Below are 23,941 nucleotides of genomic sequence, written 5' to 3' on the forward strand. Positions count from 1 at the left end.
ACCAGCTGGAGGAGGAAAGAGAGAAAATGGCTCCTACCCTCCCACTTCTCCCTCCCAGCTATCCCTTTGCTTTCCAAGGGAACTGGGGGGGGGGGGGGGAGGGGGGAGGGGGGAGGGGGGAGGGGGGCGGGGGGCGGGCGGGGCACACACACAAAAGACAGTCTTGACCTAAGTAAGGCACCAGGGCATTCAAGACAGACATACGATATGTAATACTTTAATAAAATAAAAAAATTTTTAAAAAGACAGATGCAGACTATGGGGCTGGAGTTGCTTTCCAAGGCACACGCCGGAGCAGCTTAAAGCAGACCCCACTCCCGATTTGGAAGCGTAAAGTGCCTGGTGCAAGTGAACCAGCAAACACGTAACAAACAAAAACACAAAAATCGAAAAGCACCCAGACGCTCATTTCTAGAAAGTGAGTACTACTTGATTCCACACGGAAAGGAATGGGGCATTTTTAACGAACTGGGGGGAGAGGAGGAGGCGCCGTTAGAACAGGGCCAGAAACGCCAGAGGACTAAAGGAAAGTTCGCGTTCTCTACTTTCCCATATGATGGTGCTTCTGACCCTCCCTGGGGTAAGTTTCTTTGGGCTGAGGAACCTTCTAAACGCTCACGGGACTATCAGCCTTTCGGGTACTGGAAAGGGAAGAGGCCACTAAGGCATGGAGGAGGAAGCGGACGGGAGGGCGGGCGGGGAGGGGGGATGGGGGGAGGGGGCAGGGAGGTAGGGGGCCTTTTCTCAGGTCAAAGAGGAACCTCACTGCTTGAGCCCAGTACAGCGACTTCTGGCTGAGTAGGGTTGAGGAAAAGTCAACACCTGGGGTCCATCCCTCTGGTCGCTGTAATCACCCCACCTACGACACAGGCGCCCGCCGCTTCCCTTCGCTTCCCTTCCAGCGGAGGCGGAAGAATCCAGAAAAACGCGGGAAGGCGCGAGGTGCGTTGTGCGCAGGCGCGAGCCCAACGGCTCGTCCCGGGGCTGGTAACTGTCGCGAGGCTTGGGCGTGTGCGAGCGCGTGCTCACCACGTTCCAGTCACGCCGCTCTGGCAGCCTCGAGCGGCCACCAGCTCTCCCACGTGCTGCCCAGTCACGTGGGCTTGGGCGCTCCAGCGGCCCAATTCAACCGTGCTCCGCCCCGGCCCCAGCCCCTCCGCTTCCACTATCGCCCCCTCCCGCCCCCCCACACACACACACACGCACACGCACACGCACGCACACGCACCCGCCACACACACACCATTGGCGGGGCTTTGCAGTACACCAGTAGTAGCCCCTTCATTCTGGGTTATCAACTACCATAGGCTGGGGTCTACCCTGGCCCCGCCCTTCGAACCGGATAGCCACGCCCCCGAGAAAGACCAAGCCCCCCACCAACCTTTGTAGTTCAGCCTAATCCCGCCCCTCGGCCGAGGTCCCCCAACCACATTGGCTTAATCTCTCCCCTGATCCCGCCTGTGAGGCCGGCTCCTTACCATCATTGGTGAGGCCCCGCCTTGGGCCCCTCCCGCTGCCCGGCTCGCCTCTCCCATTGTCTCCGCGGATGCTGCCCGACCCAGCGATCCTCCTCGGCGTTCAGTTTTCCGAGGTCGCGCTCTTTCTCTTGCCCGCGGGACGGTCCTGCAGCAGAGAACCGGCTTCCCGAGTTCGGGCAGCTCTTCTTTCCTCCGGAGGACCCACTTTGGTGTTCCAGGGTCGCAGCAGCTATGTCCGCACTGCGAGCTCTTCTGCTTCTGCTGCTACCCCTGTGTCCCGGTCCTGGTCCCGGACCCGGCAGCAGCGAGGCAAAGGTCACCCGGAGTTGCACTGAGACCCGGCAGGTTCTGGGGGCCCGGGGATATAGCTTAAGCCTACTCCCTCCCGCCCTGATCTCAGGTGAGGAGAAAGAGGAAGACTAGAGCATTGGGGGCGAGGGCGGGGTCGGGGTGGGTCCTCCCCGTCTCACAGTAACTCTTCCCTTTCAGAGTGACCGTTGTAATGTTTTTATCCCATAGTAATGACGCCTCTCCTCCCGAACTTCCTTGCCAGGAGCACAATAACCCTCCTGTTCGCATAGTAGCTATTTTACTCCACCCCCACCCCAAATCCCTTTCTAGTAAGGAGCACCCATCTCTCTGGTGCTTTCTTTACAGCCCCATCTGTCCTCCTCGCTGTTTCTGAGAGCACTTCTATAATACTTTCTTGTTTACCAAGTAACCCCACCCCTCCAATCCCCATGCTTCCTATAGAAGCTGCCCTGTAAGTCCTTAGAGGCCTGGGGTGTGCCACGTTGGGGACGGTCGCCTGAGGGCCCTCTGATCACTAATGTGGCCCCTTACTATTTGATCCCATGCCCAATGGCAGAGGACTGGGAATGGGTGAGGGGACAATAGGGTGGGTATAGGGTCAAGTAGGAATGTGTGTACAGACAATAGAAAAGAAACCAGACAGGTGAAAGAGAAGGGATGGCCCCCAGAGATAGGCAGGAAAAGAAAGGAATTTTACCACATCACTTCCCACCATTCCTTATGTCCCACCATTCCTTGTGTCTCCTCTATCTAGGTGAGCACCTCCGGATCTGTCCCCAAGAATATACTTGCTGTTCCAGTGAAATAGAGGAGAGGCTGACCTGGGACACTGAGGCTACTTTCCGAGGCCTGGTGGAGGAGAATGGCTCCTTCCTGGTTCACACATTGGCTTCCCGGCATAGAACATTTGATGGTGAGGACTTGGGGTCCCCAAACCTGGCCACACACCTCCTCGCTGCGCTCATGATCCCAGCAAGTATATCCTGTCCTCACTTCCTACTCCATCCCTAAGGCACCCCTGCCCTGTCTTAGCTCCCCAACCCCACCCCAGGCTCTCTCCAGGGTCCTGCCCCACCCCATTCTCAATCTGCCCAAGTCTGAGAGTTGCTCAATTTCTAACTCACTTGTCTTTTTTTCTCCCCTCTTTCTTCTTGCCTTTGCTCTTTCACTGTTTCATCCTTCTCTGGTCTCATCCCACCTCACACCGCTTTCTTTGCATTTGCCACAGAGGTTTTTCGGGAGATGCTCTCATCAGCTGAGCACTCCCTGGCCCTGCTCTTCCACCGCTCCTATGGCCGCCTATATTCCCAGCATACCCCCTTGTTCAGCGGCCTGTTCTCTCGGCTGCGGGACTACTATGAGAAGTCTGGTGAGGGGTTAGATGACGCCTTGGTGGATTTCTGGACGCAGGTCCTGGAGAGAATGTTCCCCCTGCTGCACCCACAGTACATCTTCTCCCCTGAATACCTGTTCTGCCTCACTCGCCTTGCCTCCTCTGCTGATGACTCTCTGAAGCCTTTCGGGGACTCACCCCGTCGCCTCCGCCTGCAGGTGAGGGGTCTCAAGGCCTGAGTTTCAGCCATCTCTGACCTAGTGACCTCTAAACTGTGCCTTCACCTCCAACTGAATGACTGCCCCTTCATGCTTCAGTCACCCCTGACCTGGTGATCCCCACATCATGCATGTCAGCCATCTCTGACCTTGTGATCACTATCTAGAGCCCCAGTGACCCCTGCCTGACCCAGTGCTCCTTGATTTCCTTTCATTGGATGTCTCCCACTCTCACACACATCCCTGACCCACTCACCTACTCTTGCCTCCCAGCCACCTTTTTGCCAGCTCTTTCCTCATTCTAATATCTTGACTTCCTCTGGTTCAATTAAATGTGAATCAGGCACTTAGTATTTGAGAAGGATTTTCATTTTATAGTATCTCATTTAATTGCCATTTTAACTCTGGGAGGTAGATGGTAGTACTCCTGTTTTACAGATGAGGAAAATGAACCTCCCAGAAGTTAAGGTCTCACAGCCAGTAAATGGTAGAGCTGTGTCTCACACCCAGGTCTTCTGGCTGTAGTTCAGTGTTTGTCCTGATGCACAGTCCCATTATCTCCAAGCCCTGTAAAACGTCCCTCCATCTCTTCCCAAGCCCAGCTCACCTTGATCCTTCTAGACTATAATTCCTTTGAGCCTCTTGTACCTGCCTTCCTGTACCACCTGATAATCCTAACCACCCCAAGTTAACTCCACAAACCTACCCCCCACTGCTCATCCCCCGTGGTATAGTTCTTGGCCCCGATCTTGACTGACAAGACAACCCTATGGTTTTTCTTACCTTCTTTCTTCTTCCCCAGATAACCCGGGCCATGGTGGCTGCCCGGGCCTTTATCCAGGGCTTGGAGACTGGAAGAGATGTGGTCAGCGAAGCACTTAAGGTTAGAGGGTGCTTGAGTGTGGGTGGGGCACAGGGAGGGAAAAGGAGATGCCCCGTGAGGAAGAGTCAGATGCCAGCTGGCAGGAGAGGTGTGGAGCTTCCCCATGTTAGCCTTGAGGCCCTGGAACCCAAGGGTGAACCAGGAAGGAGATGGGCCAGAGGGAAGTCTCCCTGGTGTCATGATTCATGATCTGCTCTCACCTCTGACCCTCTCCTGCCCTCTGATGACTCATATTCCTGTCAGCCTCTGGGGTTCTGCTCATCTCCATAACATTCTGAGGTGGGAGTACGGGTCCCCCGTTTCCTCCACATGCCTCAGTGGCTCTTCCTTTCCTGCTACTGAAGGCCAGATTCCTGACTTGGCCTTCAAGTCTCTCTTTCTATCACCCATTCTCTCCCTGACCTCGAGCCTTACCTCTTCCATCCTCAGTTTCATCCTTCCCCACTCTTGTCCTTAAACCTTTTCTCAGACCCCACTGGTCCATCCTTCCCCAAAAGCAGTATCTGCAAGCTGGCCCCGAGGAACTTCCCTCCACAGTCTTTTGGGGGTCTCACCTGCTGCTACACGGGGTCACCAACCCTAGCCGTTCACATCAGTTCTCCATATGGGGCCTGGGAAGGCAGGGTGCGTATTTGATTTCTCTCTGTGCGGTACTAAGCTTGGCTGAGGGCAGCCTCAATGTTTGTGGATGACAGCCCAGCTCTCTGCCCGCAGGTGCCCATGTCCGAAGGCTGTAGGCGGGCTGTCATGCGTCTGACTGGCTGCCCCTTTTGCCGGGGGGTCCCCCTGCTGCCGCCTTGCCGGGGCTTCTGCCTCAACGTGGCCCATGGCTGTCTCAGCAGCCAGGGACTGGACCCTGACTGGGGGGCCTATCTGGGTGAGGACTCAGGAAAGCCTGAGAAGCGTGTCCCTGTAAGGGTGAGTGGGATGGACTGGGAGGGATTTTTAAGCCACATTGAGAGGGATCATTGAGGGGGGAGGGAATGGTAGAGATCTTGAGTCTCCCCATCTAACACTTTGCTGCCCAGGTCAGGATTTGTGGGAACTTCCTAGTTTAATGAGTACCTCCATGCTGTCCCCCCATTTCACCCTTGGCTCTCTCCCCCTCCTTCAAGATGGTCTCCTGTTCCTGGCTGAGAAGATCCAGGGCCCCTTTTCCTTTGAGCTGGCAGCTCAGGCCATTGGTGTGAAGATCTCAGAAGGTCTGATGTACCTGCAGGAAAACAGTATAGGGGTGTCCACCCAGGTACAGGAGCCTCCAGGAGCGTGGGAGTGTCAGCCTGGGGGCTGGGAGGAGTGGTATGGATATGGGCTCTAGTACAGGAGAGAAAAGGATGGCGGCCAGGGCCTGGGATTGTGAGACAGTGTTGGGTGTCAGGGAGACGCTGTAGGGTACCTGGGGAAACGGGAGATTTAGGTGTTGGAATGGAGATTCAGTGTCAGTTTCATCCTGCGGGCATCCCTGTGCCACAGGTGTTTCAGGAATGTGGCGTCCCCCCAAAGGCGATGGCCCGTGCCCACCGAGCCCTGGCACCCATAGAAGAAGTGGGCCGGCTCTGGACCCCGGCAGCAGGGGCGGAGGAGGAGCAGCCCACGACAGCTGCGGGCAACAGCCTGCCCCGGATGGTGAGTTGGGGGTGTTGGGTGGGTGGGTGGGCACGCGTGTGGGTGTTGGGTGGGTGGGTGGAGCCCCACCTGCTCTCCCTCTGCACTCCCAGGTGTGGGAGCTCCGCGAGCGGCTGGACCGAGCCCGGGGCTTCTGGGCCGGGCTGCCCCTGGCGGTGTGCGGGGACTCCCGCATGGCATTGGACATCACGCAGGAAGCGGCGCCCTGCTGGACCGGAACCGGGCGGGGCCGGTGAGAGCCAGCAGGGTCGGGGTGGGGGGCAGGTGGGCGGCTTGGTGGGCGGGCGAGGCCCAAATCCCGGGCGGGCGGGGCGGGGCGGGAGCTTTTCGGGCTGCTCTGCTCGCAGGTACCTGTTGCCGGTAGTCGGAGAGTCCCTGACCAAGCAGATCGACAATCCAGAGCTAGATGTGAAAGCCTCAAAGCCCGACCTCAGGACTCGGATGCGGCGGTTGCAACTCCGGTCAGCTACAATGAGGATGAGGGCAGCTGCCCAGGGACGCGACCTAGATCTGGAGGACTGGGGTGAGACCTGATACCCCGGGGATGGGGAGGTGGGGAGGAGGGCCCTGATGGTCTCCCTCCTCTGGTTGCTTGGGATTGGACCTTGGACCCTGGACCCGCCCACTGCTTTCTGAGTCCCTCCCTTCCCATCTTGTGATCATTCATTCATTCACGCATTATTTTACAATCACGAATTGAACCCTTACCTCAAAGGTTAGGGATAGAAGACCAGTATGAGAGAAGGTCTCTATCTGTGAGTTCACATTCCAGTTGAGGAGTCTCCAAAACATTCTTACAGAACAGTGGGCAAAGGACTGTGGGAGATTGGGGAGGGTGCCATTGGGCTGGCTTCCCAAAGTAGAGTTTGCCAGAGAAGCAAGGCAAGAACATTAATTTTCTCTCTTCCCATCTGCCTGTCTCTCTTTTCTGTCTCATTGTCTTTTTTTCTGTCTCCCATTGCCTTTCCTCATTCTCATGTCCACCTGACCTCTCTATCCTTGCCTTCCTGTCATTGTCTTTCTCCCTCCTCCTATCTATCTCTCTATCGCTCTCTCCTCCCTCTTTGTGTCTATCTCTGCTTCCCACTGCCCCTTCTACCCATCCCTGTCTGTCTCTGACCCTCTCCCTCCCGCAGAGGAGGATGCCAGTGGCTCTGGAGAAGGACAGCACTATGCAGATGACTGGATGGCCGGGGCAGCGGCTGTGGGCCCCCCGGCCCGGCCTCCTCGTCCTCCTGGCCGCAAAGGAGGTTTCATCGTCCGCCAAAACCAGGGCAGGAGCAGGACTGGGGGCACATCGGTTGGTTTCCACACCCAACCCATTCTCATTCTCTTCCTCTCAGCCCTGGCCCTGCTTGGACCTCGATAACAGGGGAAGGGTGCCCTGGCATCAGAGGGGTTCGTGGCCCTTTCTCTCCTCCCCTCTCAGCTGAATCTGGGGAGGAGTTGAAGGAGCCTGCAGAGATGGTTGACTAGGGACTTTTTGGGTGAATGGCTAGGGCCCCAAATCCAGGAGATTCCCATTAGGATTGGGTGGGTGTTCACATATTTATTTTTTCATTTGGTATCGGGGTGGGAGGCTGGGGGTATTTATTTAGGAAGGACTTGTGGTCTTTCCAACTGAGCCTCTAAGTTTGGGCTCTGGTGGTCAGCCCCAAGGAGGAGAAAGGGAAGATTTTTAGAGTGACAGTTGGCGGGGGGGGGGGGGGGGGGGGGAGCGCGGGGGGGTAGGGTTTGAAGGAAGTTGGAAGTGGGGAGTGGTGGGTTCACCTGTCTCTGAAATGGACAAAGCTGGGTGCTGACAGGGTGCAGGGCAGGGAACTTGGGTATGTGAATAGGATATCAGGATCTCTGGTCCTTGGTTCTATGTGTTTTTTTCAGTATCAATTTCTTAAACTAAAACGCAAAAAAAAAAAAAAATTCATGACCTCTGCCATCCACATCCTTCACAAGTTTTACATTTTACAAATAAACAACTAATTTATTGGACCCTGAGTGTGACTTTTCTGTACCTTCAGCGCCTCCCCCCGCCCCCCTCCCCAGCCTGGCTCCTTGCAGAGGCCCCAGAGCCTCAAATGGCTCGTTTTCTGCTTGCTTCTCGCCTCTCTTGGATCCTGTCCTCTGATACTGAACTTGGGCAAGTTGTTCACCCTCTGCATCTGAGGACCTTCATTTGTAAAATGGGGAGAAATGTAAGGACCAAATAAGAACTGTGTGAGGAAGCATCTTGTTACGGGCAAAATTCTTGAACATGAAGCATCATTAATATTTCCACACTGCTGCCCCCTGCCTTCAGAACGGGCTCCTGTTCTCCGCGCGTCAGCCTCTGGCTGCCTTGTCACAACTTCTTGCCAATGTCTGCTCTCAACTCTTGTCTGTTCCTTTCTCCTTTCTGTCTCCTGAATGAGTCTTTTGTTCTGCAGAAAGCAGAGAAAGAAAAGGTATAAATGACTCTTAAGTGTGAAAGGAGGGTAGAAATTGTGTCTTCCAAGGGCAGGCTATGTGCCCTGACCAAAAAAAAAAAAGATGCAGGGAGGGAGAGACCCAGAGACTTGATCAAAGCTGAAGCAGCTGCGGGACTGGCCAGACAAAGGGAGGGAGAGGGGAGGAGCCTGGGCGCTGAGAAAGTTTATGGGGAAAGTTTAGCAGAGTGAGGAACCGGGCGGTGGCTGGGGAAGGCCAGATCCTGATTACCCTGCTGCTCCTCAGGAGGCTTGGTGAGTGGGCAAGTGACATTGAGGCTGCAGCCAGTGGAAGGACTCTAGAATTTATGGGAGGAGTCTTGGGGGGAGGGGGGAGGTTATCACCAAAGCTGGAGGGGACAGAGGGCTGGAATTGAGGCTAATAGGAGGAGACAGAGATGGGTGGAAGGAATAGAAGAAATCTGGACACAGAAACCTAATGCAAGGCTAGATCCTGGGGGCTGTGTTAGGGGAGGGATGCCAGAGGGGGCAGGTCTCTAAGTAGCAAATATGGGTTTCTCTGTCTGGACTTACTCCTGGCTGTCCCGGAGGGGGCTGTCCGGGCTTGTTGGAAGGGCTGTGGCCCGTGGTTGTGGGTTGTAATCTGAAGGGGTGGGTCGGACTCCCAGCTGATTAGGAAACTGGGGCTTGGGAAGGAATTCCAAACTGAACGCTCCTCTATCAGTATCTGTCTCTCTCTCTCCAGCCCCACCCACTCAGTTTCCTCTGGGTGCACTGATGGGGTTGAAAAGGGAATGGGGTTGGGGTGGGTGGGTTGTGGGGATATGTCTGGGGATCTGGGTTTTGTAAATAACCCCACATCTCCCCCACCCCCTCCCACACTGGGGTGGGCCCTGTGCTGAGAGGGAAAAGAGATGCTTGAATTTACACCAGATGACTGACTCCTACTCATCACAGAGTCACTCCTGTGGTCTCACCTCTCTGGGTTCATCTGCCTGACCCACATTCCCTCCTTATGGCTTTCCCTCTCAGCCTCCACATGGGACTCTTCATCCCGACGGAAGCTCAGGAGGGAGCCAGGGCCTGGCGATGTCCACCTCACTGTCCTGAGCAGATTGGTCCGATCTTTCTTGCAGGGTCTCTGGCTTCCCCCTCCCTTCCTTCCAAATCCCGGAGGCTCAGGGGGAAACTATAGGCAGTTGGAGAAGCTGGAGGCAGAGGGCAGAGGAGTAGTTGTGGGGCCACCTAGATCTGGGTGTAGAGAGCACACACCCTCACCAACACCCTCCTCTGAATTAGTCCTAGCTGTAACAGCAGGAGAGAAGGCTCTACCCTCTCCTTAGACTCCCTCCTTCCCCTCATTTCCCTTCTAGACGCTGACAGAGGCAAAAATCTGCTAACTCAGGGGGCAGACTCAACCAGGGCTGCAAACAGGCCTGGGGAATGACCCCCAATCTTGAATCTGCACCTTCTGTGGCTGCACAGCTGTCTCTGCCTCTTTGCCTGGCCCTTGCCCTGTCACCCTTCCCTGTGCCACATGGGCCCTCTGTCTCCTACCAGGACCATGCGCCTCTGGGGGCCTCGGAGCCTGGGGGTGGCTTTGGGAATCTTCATGACCATCGGATTTGCCCTCCAGCTCTGGGGTGGGCCCTTCCAAAGGAGGTGAGTTTTATCTTGTCCCAATGCCTGATAGATGCCCCACTTGCTCCTCCCAATCCTATCTGGGGCTGTGACTCCTGGGAACTTAGAGGAGGCTCCACACCCTCTGTCCTTGCTCCACAAGACGCCCATCCACCTGCTGGTGAGGGACAGGATACTTTCCCTCCCGTCTCTCCCCAGGTTACCTGGGCTGCAGCTCCGACAGCCCTGGGCCCCATCCCCAGGACCAGCTGTTCCATCCTGTCCTCCGCGGCAGCGACTAGTATTCCTGAAGACGCATAAATCTGGGAGCAGCTCTGTGCTAAGCCTGCTTCATCGCTACGGGGACCAACGTGGGCTGCGCTTCGCCCTCCCTGCCCGCTACCAGTTTGGCTACCCAAGGCTTTTCCAGGCCTCTTGGGTCAAAGGCTACCACCCTCAGGGTGGAGGCACCCAACCCCCCTTCCACATCCTCTGTCATCACATGAGGTTCAACCTGAAAGAGGTGAGAGGTGTCGAGGGTGTGGGTGGGACTGGAGAGAGATGGGATCAGGCCTGTGGCCAGGACCATCAGTGGAGGAAGCCCTAGGCATGGGGGCTCCCCAGGAGTCACCTCACCCAAAAGGTGGACAGGGGGCCACAAAGGTGAAATTTCCTGTTCTCTCGTCAGCTGTCCCCTCCCCAGTAGTTTCTGAGAGCTAAGTCCTGCCCCCTCCCATCTGGTGCATACTCCAGTCTCCTTCCTTGACCAATTTATCTAGCTGGTGTCAGCACTCTGCCAAGTCTGAATCTCACTCCCGAACTCCCCCTCCAGGTGCCCCTTCCCCTTCTTAGCCCCTTCCATTGATACCACCAGGACCGCTGCTCAGCCACTGCCCTCTGACCTATCTTCCTCTCACTCCCCTCACCATGTCTGCCAGATTTTGAGAATCGGTTATATGCCAAGCCATAGCCCAGCCCTGACACCCTCAGCCTCAGTTCTAAAGGGGGAGATAGGTACATGGACTCACGTGTTCATCCGAACACACAGAAACCTGAGAGTTCTTAGAGGAAGAAAGTCAATGTGCAAATGAAAACATGAGGAAAGGGACTAACTTTTATTGAGTACTTCCTGAATTCTGGGTATTAATCTTACCATCACCTTGCCAGGAAGACATTATAAGTGCCTCCATTATTCAGAAGAGGAGTCGAGACTCTGAGAGGCTAAGTGACTGGTCTCTTGGCCAGATTTGAACCCAGGTCCATCTGCTCCAAAGTCAAAGTGCCTTCCCTGGCATATGTGCATATACATGTTTGTATTTGGAACTGTGAGAAGAATAGCAGAAAGAGGTGGGGATTTCTGGAGAGGCAGGTTTTAAAGGAAAGGGTGGACATGATTTTGTAGTAAGGAGAACACTAGGCATTCTTAAAGGTAGCAAAATAATCAGGAAAGACATGGTGGTGTGGATGTGTGTGTGAGGGGTGTGTGTGTGTGTGTGTGTGTGTGTGTGTGTGTAGGTGGTAGAACTTCAGTGGGGGCTGCAGACCCACTGCTGATTAAGTCGGAGCTGGAGAAAGCAGCTGAGGAACATGAGTGTGATCTAATGGGCAAGGAGGGCCCACTACTGGGAGTGAGGCAATGACAATGACCATTGAGGCAGGTTTCTCCAAAGGTTAGGATGAGGACCTTCATTGTCACCATCATTCATCTGAATACCTATCGCCTTCTATGTATTTCCACATTCTTCAAGGTAAGTGTTAACCCAGATTTATAGATGGCGGAAGTTCAATAAACTGCCCAAAGTTACATAACTGGTAAATGGCTGAATTGGGATTTTATTCTAGGTTCACCTGATGCCACAGATTATTCTCTGCACTGTTCTCTTCTTCCTTCAAAGAGATGCACAGTTCCCTGGCTCTGCCCTGCAGACATGCCCATAATAGCAGAGCAGATTGGAGGACATCATGTCAGAGAGTCAGGTTCAATGACAGTCACGTTCAGAGGCAGAAACCCTTCAGGGAGCCCGGGAGCTGGTTTCTAATGTGCACCTGCCTGGCTCAACCTGATTCCCACCTTCCTTCTTGCTGAGAAGTGGAATCCAATGATCCAGGCCTCAGGGCAACTCCCTACAAGGTGACCATGGCTCCCCGGATGTCTAGTCCAGAAGTGCCTTTTGCTCTCCAAGATGCCCAGGAGCCCCAGAAGTGCCCTGTCCTTCAACCAACCTGGGCTTGTCTGCCCACCTGACACCTCTACCTGAGACAGCCTTATGGCTGCCCCTCTCTTCCCTCTTTGCTGCCAGTGACTCCCACCCCCACTGAAGAGGCCCGAGGCCAGTTTCTTTCTTGGAGCAGGGACCAAGAGTCCCAGGGTAGATTCTTTTTTATATATATATAAATATTTTATTGATTTTTTTACAGAGAGGAAGTTAGAGGGATAGAGAGCTAGAAACATCGATGAGAGAGAAACATCGATCAGCTGCCTCCTGCATACCCCCCACTGGGGACGTGCCCGCAATCAAGGTACATGCCCTTGACCGGAATCAAACCTGGGACCTTTCAGTCCGCAGGCCGACGCTCTATCCACTGAGCCAAACTGGTTTCGGCCCAGGGTAGATTCTTAATAGTTTTTTTTTGTTGGAGAAGTGAACACAAAGTTTGCTTCTTAGAGATTTTACTGACCAAGGCAGACAGTAATGCCAAAGAAAATACGGGTTCTCCAGGAGCTTCCCACGTTCCAGGTTCCTTCATAGTCTTTAATCCATGTGACTTCCATAATGAGCTCGGAAGGAAGATACAAGTATCCCCATTTTGTAGATGAGCAAATTGAGTCTCAGAGACATTAGTAACTTGCCCAAGATCTGGCAGCTAGTGAAAAAAGTTGGGGGTTCCTATTAGAGCTGTCAGGAGGCTGGGGGATCTTCGGGCATTGGGCTTACACTTCTTTCCTTCCTGGCCCACTTCGTTCTCCCCATGACTGTTTTCTCTCCTCTGCAGGTACTTCAGGTCATGCCTTCTGACAGCTTCTTCTTTTCCATTGTCCGAGACCCAGCGGCTCTGGCCCGCTCTGCCTTCTCCTACTATAAATCCACCTCATCAGCCTTCCGCAAGGCACCTTCCTTGGCTGCCTTCCTAGCTAATCCTCGAGCCTTCTACCGACCTGGGGCCCGTGGAGACCATTATGCGCGCAACTTGCTATGGTTTGACTTTGGCCTCCCATTCCCCCCCGAGATGAGGACCAAGAGAGGATATCCTCATCTCCCCAGTGACCCCAACCCCCCAGAGCTGCATGTCCTGCCTTCTGGCACTGGCTCTCGAGCCCACACCCTGGATCCCAATGCTCTCTTCCATCCTGCTCCCACCACTGCTGATGGTCACAGCCAGACGTCCAGCCCCGCTGCTTTAGATTTGGGGCCTTCATCCTTCGTCCAGTGGAGTCTGGCCTGGTTGGACTCTGTCTTTGACTTGGTCTTGGTGGCCGAGTACTTTGACGAGTCATTGGTTCTGCTGGCAGATGCCCTGTGCTGGGGTCTAGATGATGTGGTGGGCTTCATGCACAATGCCCAGGCTGGAAGTGAACAGGGCAGAAATGCTGTCAGCAATGGTGGACTGACCACTGAGGACAGGCAACTAACTGCACGGGCTCGAGTCTGGAACAATCTGGACTGGGCTCTTTATGTTCACTTCAACCGCAGTCTGTGGACACGAATAAAGCAATATGGCCAGGGTCGACTGGAGAGTGCCGTGGCAGAGCTCAGGGCTCGCCGAGAGGCCCTGGCTAAACATTGTCTGCTGGGGGGTGAGGCTTTAGACCCCAAATACATCACTGACCGGCGGTTCCGCCCTTTCCAGTTTGGATCAGGTAAGGTTCTGGGCTATGCACTTCGGAGTGGACTGAGCCTCCAAGAGCAGGAGGAGTGTGAGCGCCTGGCTACCCCAGAGCTGCAGTACAAGGACAAGCTAGATGCCAAGCAGTTCCCTCCAAAAGTCTCTCTGCCCTTCAAGACTTCAAAGCTACTCACCCCATAGGCATTAGACCACTGAGTATTAGGTTAAAGAGCAGCTAAGCTACAGGACACATGTGACCAGTGTGGGACAGCCAGATGACATTTCTGCTTCTCTGAGAAAGCAAGCCTGCTCCCTCCAGGATGATTGGAACTTTGCATGGATGTGGGCCCAAAGTCCTCCAGGCTGTGCCAAAGACTCCAGTTGTTCAGCTCCTAGCAGCACTCCTCCACCCCCCTTTGCCCCTTCCCCTTTTCAGCCCCCTGGCAGGTCCATGTAGCACTCTCAAAGGCTCCCTGGAGGAGCAAACCATGATTTAAGCCAGAGAAAGTTTGGGACGCGGTGGATTGGAATAACCCGTCCATGTCTCTATGAAATATTTGTTACTGGGCTACGCTCATTTCACTATGAAATGTTTGTTGAATGAATAAATAATTTGAAACTTGGACTTGCTTTATGTAGAGCAGAAAGGGAAGGGGATGCTGCATCTTCATGAGAGATGCGGGGGGTGGAGAGGGTTCTCCAAAAAGCCTGTCTGTAGTCTCTCCTAAATCCTTCTTGCTGCAATCTAACTGCAGCCGAACCCCGCCCCTCTCCTCCAGGGTCCGGTCACTCACAAATTCCGGGGCCTCAGACCACGCCCCTTCCCTTCCGCTTCCGGCTTTTCTCCAGTCATTCTCTGGGCACCCGGTTCCGGCCCCGCGGGGTCTCGGTTCCGGGTTCGTTGTCCCGGTTCCCGGCCCCGGGGGTGGTCTCTGGGCCGGCCGGGCCGCGCGCCGTCCCCGTCTGGTGTCGGGACTCCCCGCCGGCCCTGCGCCTCGCCCTCCCCCGCCGGCCGTGCGGTGCTCGCCGCCCATGGAGTCCCAGTGCGACTACTCGATGTACTTCCCGGCCGTGCCGCTGCCGCCGCGCGCGGAGCTGGCGGGGGACCCGGGCCGGTACCGGGCGCTGCCCCGGCGCAACCATCTCTACCTGGGGGAGACGGTCCGCTTCCTGCTGGTGCTTCGCTGCCGGGGGGGTGCGGGCTCTGGCGCCGGGGGTGGCCCGGGCTTGGGCTCCCGAGGGGCCTGGGCAGAACTGGCCACCGCCCTGGCAGCCCTGGCCTCGGTCAGCGCCGGGGGTGGCCCCGGCGACCAGGATCCCGAACCCCCAGGGGGCGGGGATCCGGGCGGTGGGGGTTTGTTTCGAGGCTGCAGCCCCCTTCTCACCCACGGCCCGGGCCCTGCTACCTCAGGGGGAGTGACCACGGTGAGGAACTGGGGTGACACGGCACAGGACCAGGGGTGATTCGCTGGGATCCAAAGACGGGAGAGGAGAGGGACATGGGAGGGAAGCTGGGGGCAGATGATGGCTGAGGACAGAACTGGGCACCTCTTAAAGGGAACTGCCTCTCTCCTAACCTCCACCCCTTTCACACCCCTAGCTGCCTGTGGAAGAGCCAATTGTGTCCACAGACGAGGTCATCTTCCCACTCACTGTTTCGCTGGATAGACTGCCCCCAGGGACACCTAAGGCCAAGGTAAGATTGGCAAGGGGTGAGGCTATTATCCTAATTCAGATGTTCTCTCTAAGGCTGGCTGGCTACCTCTCCTCTTGACTGTGGCCCTGTGTTCCTTTTGCTCAGATCGTAGTAACTGTGTGGAAGCGGGAGGTTGAGGCACCAGAGGTCAGAGATCAAGGCTACCTGCGCTTGCTGCAGACCCGATTTCCTGGGGAGACCTTCCGGGGAGAGCAGAGTGCTTTCAAGGCCCAAGGTGGGGAGAATGCAGGGAGAAAATGCTGGAGTGGAATTGAGAGAAATATTAGAACTGTGGGTTGGAGGTGAGGTCTGTGCCCAGGCCCAGCCCATCAATTCTTGTTCTTGCTCCTGCCCTCTCTCTCCCAGTGAGTACCCTGCTGACTCTGCTGCCCCCTCCAGTTCTCAAATGCCGCCAGTTCACTGTGGCTGGAAAACACTTGACTGTTCTCAAGGGTGAGCAGATTGGTGGCTAAGGTCTTGGGTAGCAGCAAGGGCAATGACTGGATGGCAGCTACCCTGTGCAGACTGGGGGGATAGGTCCATTTTGGGGGATTAAGGTGGGATCTGAGGGGTCCAGATAATCACTGAGCTGGTTACCTTCGACAGTGCTGAACAGCTCTTCCCAAGAGGAAATTTCCATCTGGGATATACGTATTCTCCCAAACTTCAATGCCAGCTATCTACCTGTCATGCCCGATGGCTCTGTGCTGCTGGTGGACAATGTCTGGTGAGGTCCTGGGAAGGGGCAGGGCTGCAGAGTGTTGGGGCTGGGGTCAGGGCTGAGAGCTCTGGCCTGGAAAGATCCAGCTCTGTTCCCTTTCTTCTGAACTAGTCACCAATCTGGGGAGGTGTCCATGGGCTCCTTCTGTCGGCTTCCTGGTACCTCTGGCTGCTTCCCCTGCCCACTCAATGCCCTAGAGGAACACAACTTCCTGTTTCAGCTGAGAGTGGGTGAGCAGCCACCTCCAGGGGCCAAGGAGGTGAGTATAAGGGGCTGGTGATTTCAAGAAAAAAGGTTAAGAAAAAGCAGTGGGCCCTAGCTGGCTTAGCTTGGTGGGTAGAGCATAGGCCTGTGGACCGAAGGGTCCTGAGTTTGATTCTGGGCAAGGGCACATACCTTGTTTGCAGGCTCAATCCCTGGCCCTGGTCGGGGCTCATGTGGGAGACAACCCACATCGATGTTTCTCTCTCTCTTTCCCCCCTCCCTTCCACTCTCTCTAAAAATCAATAGAAAAATATCCTTGGGTGAGGATTAACAACAAAAAAGAAAACACTAGGGTGTTACCTGAAGATGAGAGGGGATCTCTTACGCATGATGGTTCCCTCTGCTCCTCCCACAGGGCCTGGAAGTCCCTTTGATTGCTGTGGTTCAGTGGTCCACCCCAAAGCTGCCCTTCACCCAGAGCATCTACACCCACTACCGGTGAGTGTGTGGGAACCCGTGGTGGGACCACCCTGTTCTCCTTTGTTTCAAAACACATACATCCTGCTTTCCTCTCACTGCTTCTAGCCTGCCCAGCATTCGCCTGGACCGCCCGTGCTTTGTGATGACTGCTTCCTGCGAGTCCCCGGTTCGGACCTACGAGCGTTTCACGGTCACGTACACGCTGCTCAACAATCTCCAAGACTTCCTTGCTGTGAGGCTCGTGTGGACCCCGGAGCACGCACAGGCTGGTAGGGTGCTGCCAGGCTGGGCCTTCGTCCCGAAGGTGGGGAGGGGAAAGGAAGAAGTCATGGAGGTGGGTGACATGTGGCAGGCTGCTCCGGCTCGTGTCACAGATAGGAAATTTAGAGAGACAGTGGGGCAGGGTGACAAGAGTACTGACACTGATGCTGGCTCCCTGGTGTGTTTGATTTCTACCTCCATCATTTACAAGCTGTGTGACCCTGGGTGGTTACTTACCCTCTCTGAACCTCAGCTCCCTCATCCCTAAAAAGGAGAAAATAATACTGCTCCCCCCCATGAGGATGTTATGGTGACTTAAAGATTTAATGTATATGAAGTGGTTAGAATAGACCTCAGCACACAATAAATATCAGCTGTTACATTTATAACATTTGGCAAAAGATATACTCAGTTTACTCCACAGGGTGACTTTGAAGATTAATCAAGACTGTGCTCATGGAAGCCCCTTGCGAGGAACACTATACAGATGTTCACTGGTCGCTGTTTCTGCCCCCCCAGGAAAGCAGCTGTGTGAGGAGGACCGTCGGGCCATGCAGGCTGCCCTAGACTCCATTGTCTGCCACACGCCCCTCAACAACCTTGGCTTTTCCCGGAAGGGCAGTGCACTCACCTTCAGTGTAGCCTTCCAGGCTCTAAGGACAGGGCTCTTTGAGGTGGGCTGGGGAGGTGCTGGAGAGGGGGTGGACGGTGTGGTGGGTGATGCAGAATGTTGGGATAGGAGGCATCAGGGCTGCTGGCTGCTGGCAAGGAAATACAATGGATGGCACTAAAGCCAGGCTGAGGGGAGGCGGCATTTAGATCCAGTATTGGTCTGTGAAGGGGAAAAGTGATTTGAAAGGAGGTCTGGGGCCTGGAAGCCAAGTGGGAATGCTGATCTGTGTCTTTCCACCCCAGCTGAGCCAGCACATGAAACTGAAGCTACAATTCACTGCTAGTGTGTCCCACCCTCCACCCGAGGCCCGGCCCCTCTCTCGAAAGAGCAGTCCCAGCAGCCCAGCTGTCCGGGACTTGGTGGAGAGGCACCAGGCTAGCCTGGGCCGCTCTCAGTCCTTCTCCCACCAACAGCCTTCCCGCAGCCACCTCATGAGGTATGGAACCAAGGGGAGGGCAGCCACTGGACTCAGCAGAGGCCCGGAATTGGAGAGGGAGCAGGGAGCGGTCCTGAGGTCTAACTAGAGCCCACATCCTCTGCCTTCCTCCAGGTCCGGCAGTGTGATGGAGCGCAGGGCCATCACACCCCCTGTGGCCTCCCCAGTTGGCCGCCCCCTCTACCTGCCCCCAGAAAAAGCTGTGCTCTCTCTGGACAAGATTGCCAAGCGCGAGTGCAAAGTCCTGGTGGTGGAGCCTGTAAAGTAGCACCTTGCCGGCTCTCCTGTACTCCCAGAAACTGAATGCCTCTGGAGGGGGTCCTTGTTCCAGGCTGTGCCTCCCTAGGGATGCCTCCCATGGTGGGTGAGGAGGCCGGAGCCTGTCTGTGTCTGCTGATGAGGGAGAAGCTGTGAAATGGGCGGGTATGGCTGCAGCACTAAACAGTATTTCCCTGACTTCCTGGGAGGGCTGGTCCCACCCCTTGGTCAGGGCAAGGGTTCCAAGAGCTCCCTTGTTTCCCCGCCTTGCTCCCTGGTTCTAAGTTTACAAAGTGTTTTCTCATTCCTATTAAGTTGTCTTTCCTGCCTCTGAAATCCGCCCCCTCCCCCCCCCCCCCCCCCCAGGGCTGAGATTAGAGGGTGGTGATGGTAAAGGGACCCAGACAATGACCCTGTCTCAGAGGTGAGGGGCGATAGGTGGTGGCCTCTTCCTGCCCCTCATGTTTACGTTTGCAGCCTGAAGCACTTTAAGTTGTGTGGGTTTTGTTTTTGTTTTTTGTCTGTCCCTGTAACTTATTCTCCAACTACTGCTTCCAACTGAAATAAGACTATTAAATGCCTGTTCAGGAGGGAGAAGAAGGACTGTTGTTTGTGTGTTGGTGGAAGGAGCAGAGACCAGAGCTCAAAATTGATTCCCTTCAGCATGCATACCAGATAGTTCCTGTCAGCTCCCTTCCCCCATACACACATCCCTAGGCCTAGGAACATCAGACTCATGTTTATTAGGAGAGAGGGAGGCCCCCTTGTCCTCCCTCTTAACACAGCATAGTCACCAAGCCTCTGCCCTTTCAGGTAATGGGGTGTGGAGGAGAGGGTGAGCAGAAAGCCTCCGGTCTGGCAGCAGGCCAGGAAAGAGAAGGTTGCATCTTCCTCATCACAGAGGTTCACGGACCCAGTCCACCTCTTCCCCCACCCGTGGCAGGCTCAGACGTCAATGGGCTCCCGGCCTCGGTTCTGCCTCTTCACCACGAACACCCTCTGTCCTGACACGGTCACCAGCAGCGTGTGTTCTCCAAAGACCACTGGAGGGGAGACACGCCTTCCCAAATCCCGGGAGAGGGAAGGGAACACAGAGTTAGTGGGGTGTACTGGCCTCCGTGGGGTCATACACAAACTGGCTGAGATCAAGAGCCAAAGAAATTAGGTGGTTTGACGCTCAGAGATCTGAAGATGGGACGTCTGCATTCCATACTTTTCTCTTACTTTCTCATTCTTCTGATGCAGGGGTGAATCCCAAAGAGAAGAAAGTAGCCAGAACCAGGGACCCCAGGGGGAGATGGTGGGAGGTTGATAGGAGACCAGTGCTTTTTTCCCCCTCGAGGAGAGCACCCCACCTCTGGGAGACCCTACTTCCTATCACCACCAGTAGGGGCAGGGGATGGGGCTCACCCGACAGGCGCTTGAAGGGTATGTTCATGCCGTGGTGTAGCCGGAAACCACAGGCTGTGCTGACCAGCTCAGAGATGGCGCTGGCTGCCTGCTCATCATTCTCTAGATCCCCAGATGACTGCATGCAGACATGGAGGGAGGATGGCAGAAATTAGGGAACAGAATTGGGAAAGAATTTCAGGAACCACTTTGGCTCTGGCATTGGTACCCTCTTCCTCTCCACTTCCTAGCACCCTCGAGGTCACCCGTTTTGGAAAACAAACCTAAAACTTTCCTATGATGTTGTTGCCCTTCTAGATGCCATACTGGTTCTCTTGCTGATACTGGGCTTCCCGCCTCCCGTGAGCAGTGACTCATCCATTTCTTTACTGACCATTCTTTTCGAATCCCTTGAAACTTGATTTCTCTCCCTGTCGCCATTTATTTGATAAGACCACATTCTCAAACATCACTGACTTTCAAGGCTCTATCTTTTCCTGGCTTCCCACTTGTTGCCCTGTCTGCAGAATCTGCAAGAAATATCCCTTTTGTCCTTGACCTCCCCCCCACCCCTCCCCACCTCCGCTCCGATTACATTGCCCTTGGGTAATGATATCACAGTGGCCTGGGCTTCCTCTTTGCAGTTGACTGTCACAACTCCCTACCTCCTCAGGATGAGCCTCCCACTAGGTTAAATTCAGTGCCCTTTGCTCTCTTGGACACTTTGTACCTCAGTTTCCTTATCTGTAAATTAGAGACAACAGCACCTATCATATGGGCTCTTGAGGGTTATGTGAGATAATATTGGTGAGGTGCTTAAAACAGCTCTTAGCAATATATATTAACTGCTGTTATTCTATGTCAAACTTGATGTCTAAAGTTAAGCCATCAAAATTCCCCTTACCGCTCCCATTCCCCAGTAAACTTCCTTTAGTAATTTCCTGTTAAAGGAACCATCATTGTAGTAGCCTTGAGTTCAAAGTCATACTGAATGGAGAAGTATCTCCTCTATTACCTATCTCCCTCTAGTCATTATGAAGATATATTGATTCTTCCTTTACATTCTCTTCTCTCCCTGCTCCTTCTCAGTGCCACCAGTCCAGACTCATACATAGATTTCCTTCTGCAACAGCCTGCCTGCTTCTGGATTCCTCCCCTTCCAGCCCACCTTCTCACCTAATACGACAATCTTGCTCAACTATTTTATCAGCTCATGTTTCTGTTAAAAAAAAACTCTTCAAAGCTCCTATTGCCCCAGTCTTGAAAGGCCTCCACAATCAGATCTTTTCTTACACATCCTTTTCTTCCCCCAAACCTTTCCAAACTTTTCAACATAAACGCACCATCAAAACAGGCATCACTCCTGCAAATATATCCATCTCAGCCCTCTTCTTTTCTGCCCGTTCACAACCATTCTTCCTTTAAGCCCAGCTGAATTTTTTGTCCTTCAAGGATCCCTTTTCATAACACAAGTTATAACCTTAAGGGTTGAATCCTTCATTTTCTGAACTCTTTCAGTAATCTTGACCACTGGCATTGCTTTAAACTTTTGACCTTAAGCCTGTCTCTCTAGCTAGATTGAAAACTTCTAGAGAGCTAACACTACATTGTACTATGAAACAAAATACGAAGCCTCTTCAATAAATAGCAAATAAAGACATAACCGAGAATAACGGGTAATACAACAAACCTGTAACTAGTTGTCTGACTTTGGTAAAGTTAGTAAACCCTTTTACCTCAGAATAATTACCATACTGAGATTCCAGAGATTTAATTATTAAAAATGTACTATACCAATTAAGACCAAGAATAGCGGGAAATTAAGCTCAACTGGGCAATGTTAGAAGGGATCACCGGGCCATGTGTACTTGGGGGGACTCCCCCCGCCCCCTTTGCCCAGAACGCACCGCCAGCACTGCGCCTTCACTCAGCACCAGGTAGCCGAGCTGATCAGGAATTCGCTCCAGCCCGTGGGTCAGCGCAGAAGTCTAGTGGGTAAAGATGCAATCAGAAGCATTGCTAGGAGGATGGCCTCGATTCTCTCCCTTTGCAACCCAAGTCTCTCATGACCTGCCCCAGACCTTCTTTTTCCCAAGCCAGGGCCATTCCAGACCCTTTTCCCATTCCCTTTACATGGCCTTCAACACTGATTTTTAAAAAAATGGTATTTGTCTTGCCCTAGCTGGTTTGGCTCAGTGGATAGAGCCTCGGCCTGTGGACTGAAGGGTCCCAGGTTCGATTTCGGTGAAGGGCACATGCCCGGGTTGCGGGCTCAATACCCACGTGCAGGAGGCAGCCAATCAATGGTTCTCTCTCATCATTGGTGTTTCTCTCCCTTCCGCTCTGAAATCAATAAAAATATATTTTAAAAAAAGGAATGGCATTTTCTTTTCTTTTTTAAATATATTTTTATTGATTTCAGAAAGGAAGGGAGAGGGAGAGATAGAAACATCCACGATGAAAGAGAATCATTGATTGGCTGCCTCCTGCACGCCCCCTACTGGGGCTCCAGTCCACAACCCGGGCATGTGCCCTCGACCCCAGCCGAACCTAGGACCCTTCAGTCCGCAGACCTGCACTCTATCCACTGAGCCAAACCAGGTAGGGCAACACTGATCTTCTTGAACCTCAATGTGTCCTCACCCTCTGCTCTTGGGCTCCCTTGTTCTTTCACATCCCACCGTTGCTACCCCCGAAGGCGTTCGCAGCCCCACTGGCCTCTCTCCTGCCCCCTGTCCAATCCTCCTCCGCAGACTACACCCTCCCACAGATCCCTCCTCAGCCCTCAACAATCCCTCTCCGTCCAGGGGCGAATAGGAGGTGGGGACAGACTGCCGGCCAAGGAAGGGGCAACTAAAGAGATTGGGGAACAGGGACAAGGAGCCCCCAGCGCGTCCTCCCGCGCATGCGTCCTCACTCACCATCGCTGCCTTAGGTGATGGGGGGCGCTCCCTACCAGATAGGAAGCTTCCGGCTCCAGACCCAGGTCACGTGCTTCCACCAGGGCGTCTCCTCCTCCGGCCTTGCGTTGCGCTGCGTTGCGCCAGTCGGACTTCAGCCCCACCCCCAGAATGCGGATTGGAGCTTGGCTACGTCATCGGGCTTTCCCAGACGCACGCGGATTGGTCGCAGACCCTCTCTAACACCCATATCCCGCCCCTCTGAACCTGAGCGCGAGTAGGAGGGGCAAGTGTTGGCGAAGGAGTGGACCTGGAGGGGCGGGGCCGGAGGAGGAGACGGGGACCCTGAGTGCGGAGGGTTGGAGATATTTTGCCTGGACTAAACTGCCCACAAGGGTGACCACAGCAAGAGAATAAAGTGAAACGACGTGACATGCGTGTGAGAAGCTATTCAACTGCTACCCTTACCCTTACTCCAGACAGCTCTCTGTTTAATACAAGGATTTGTTCCCAAAACGGTTTCTTCTTGGGATTCTGTGAGGAGCCCTGTGATGGTGAATTGAATCCCTCGCTGGGCAACACAGCTTCAATTCTGAATACTCTCTGCCAGAAAAAATTAGAAACAGTACTTGGAGTCTTTAAAAAAAATAAAATAATATATATATATATATATATATATATATATATATATATATATATATATATTGATTTCAGAGAGGAAGGAAGGAGGAGAGAGAGAGAGAAACATCAATGATGAAAGATAGTCATTGCTGAAACCGGTTTGGCTCAGTGGATAGAGCGTCGGCCTGCGGACTCAAGGGTCCCAGGTTCGATTCCGGTCAAGGGCATGAACCTTGGTTGCGGGCACATCCCCAGTAGGGGGTGTGCAAGAGGCAGCTGATCGATGTTTCTCTCTCATCGATGTTTCTAACTCTCTATCCCTCTCTCTTCCTCTCTAAAAAAACCAATAAAATATATTTAAAAAAAGAAGAAAGATAGTCATTGATCAGCTGCCTCCTGTACACCCCACACTGGGGATCTAGCTGGCAGCCCAGGCATGTGCCCTGACCAGGAATAGAACCGTGATCTCCTGGTTCATGGATGGATGCTCAACCACTGAGCCATAATGACCAGGTTGGAGTCCTTTTTTTTTTTTTTTTTTTAATCCTCACGCGAAGATATTTTTCCATTGATTTTTAGAGAGA

At 54.0% G+C, this 23,941-nt stretch overlaps 4 protein-coding genes across 7 annotated transcripts; 3 read left to right on the top strand and 1 right to left on the bottom strand.

Moving 5' to 3' along the window:
• Positions 1-1,694: 1,694 nt before the first annotated feature.
• GPC2 (glypican 2) lies at positions 1,695-7,219 on the top strand (the record flags this gene model as incomplete). Its single annotated transcript, XM_079799903.1, has 10 exons — positions 1,695-1,878; positions 2,545-2,703; positions 3,019-3,341; positions 4,144-4,224; positions 4,939-5,101; positions 5,340-5,470; positions 5,698-5,850; positions 5,943-6,082; positions 6,198-6,373; positions 6,987-7,219. The coding sequence occupies exons 1-10, from the start codon at positions 1,710-1,712 to the stop codon at positions 7,217-7,219; spliced, it is 1,728 nt and encodes a 575-aa protein (XP_079656029.1). The 5' UTR covers positions 1,695-1,709.
• A 1,244-nt stretch (positions 7,220-8,463) lies between these two features.
• On the top strand, positions 8,464-14,342 carry GAL3ST4 (galactose-3-O-sulfotransferase 4). Of its 3 annotated transcripts, none has more exons than XM_079785441.1 (5): positions 8,464-8,567; positions 9,647-9,935; positions 10,113-10,416; positions 11,564-11,641; positions 12,888-14,342. In XM_079785441.1, the coding sequence occupies exons 2-5, from the start codon at positions 9,811-9,813 to the stop codon at positions 13,917-13,919; spliced, it is 1,539 nt and encodes a 512-aa protein (XP_079641567.1). In that variant the 5' UTR covers positions 8,464-8,567; positions 9,647-9,810; the 3' UTR covers positions 13,920-14,342. The 3 variants fall into 3 exon arrangements, with proteins under 3 accessions (XP_079641567.1, XP_079641569.1, XP_079641568.1); XM_079785442.1 differs by having other exon boundaries at positions 8,466-8,567; positions 9,834-9,935; XM_079785443.1 differs by lacking the exon at positions 11,564-11,641.
• Positions 14,343-14,535: 193 nt separating this feature from the next.
• TRAPPC14 (trafficking protein particle complex subunit 14) lies at positions 14,536-19,046 on the top strand. Its single transcript, XM_079785394.1, has 11 exons — positions 14,536-15,143; positions 15,319-15,414; positions 15,520-15,649; positions 15,781-15,867; positions 16,021-16,141; positions 16,247-16,394; positions 16,755-16,837; positions 16,925-17,088; positions 17,600-17,754; positions 17,996-18,189; positions 18,304-19,046. Exons 1-11 carry the CDS (start codon positions 14,751-14,753, stop codon positions 18,455-18,457), a joined length of 1,725 nt encoding a protein of 574 aa, XP_079641520.1. The 5' UTR covers positions 14,536-14,750; the 3' UTR covers positions 18,458-19,046.
• Positions 19,047-19,171: 125 nt separating this feature from the next.
• Positions 19,172-22,894, bottom strand: LAMTOR4 (late endosomal/lysosomal adaptor, MAPK and MTOR activator 4). 2 transcript variants are annotated; one of them, XM_079785459.1, is made up of 4 exons: positions 22,758-22,894; positions 21,744-21,824; positions 19,858-19,975; positions 19,172-19,507 (listed from the first exon to the last, which is right to left on the bottom strand). In XM_079785459.1, exons 1-4 carry the CDS (start codon positions 22,758-22,760, stop codon positions 19,461-19,463), a joined length of 249 nt encoding a protein of 82 aa, XP_079641585.1. In that variant the 5' UTR covers positions 22,761-22,894; the 3' UTR covers positions 19,172-19,460. The 2 variants fall into 2 exon arrangements, with proteins under 2 accessions (XP_079641585.1, XP_079641584.1); XM_079785458.1 differs by having other exon boundaries at positions 19,172-19,490; positions 22,758-22,891.
• Positions 22,895-23,941: the final 1,047 nt, after the last annotated feature.

This window comes from Cnephaeus nilssonii (assembly GCF_951640355.1).
Source record: "Cnephaeus nilssonii genome assembly, chromosome: 2".
Classification (NCBI taxonomy): Eukaryota; Metazoa; Chordata; class Mammalia; order Chiroptera; family Vespertilionidae; genus Cnephaeus; species Cnephaeus nilssonii.

Excerpts from the sequence above, each read along its gene's own strand:
- GAL3ST4 (XM_079785441.1), top strand. The coding sequence starts at position 9,811 with ATGGGCCCTCTGTCTCCTACCAGGACCATGCGCCTCTGGGGGCCTCGG. Across the intron at positions 9,936-10,112 it reads GGTGGGCCCTTCCAAAGGAG|GTTACCTGGGCTGCAGCTCC; the intron begins GTGAGTTTTATC and ends GTCTCTCCCCAG. Across the intron at positions 10,417-11,563 it reads TGAGGTTCAACCTGAAAGAG|GTTAGGATGAGGACCTTCAT; the intron begins GTGAGAGGTGTC and ends GTTTCTCCAAAG.
- TRAPPC14 (XM_079785394.1), top strand. The coding sequence starts at position 14,751 with ATGGAGTCCCAGTGCGACTACTCGATGTACTTCCCGGCCGTGCCGCTG. Across the intron at positions 16,142-16,246 it reads CTGCTGGTGGACAATGTCTG|TCACCAATCTGGGGAGGTGT; the intron begins GTGAGGTCCTGG and ends CTTCTGAACTAG. Across the intron at positions 18,190-18,303 it reads TCCCGCAGCCACCTCATGAG|GTCCGGCAGTGTGATGGAGC; the intron begins GTATGGAACCAA and ends GCCTTCCTCCAG.
- LAMTOR4 (XM_079785458.1), bottom strand. Across the intron at positions 19,976-21,743 it reads GTGAAGGCGCAGTGCTGGCG|TCATCTGGGGATCTAGAGAA; the intron begins GTGCGTTCTGGG and ends GTCTGCATGCAG. Across the intron at positions 19,491-19,857 it reads ACCCTTCAAGCGCCTGTCGG|TGGTCTTTGGAGAACACACG; the intron begins GTGAGCCCCATC and ends TCTCCCCTCCAG.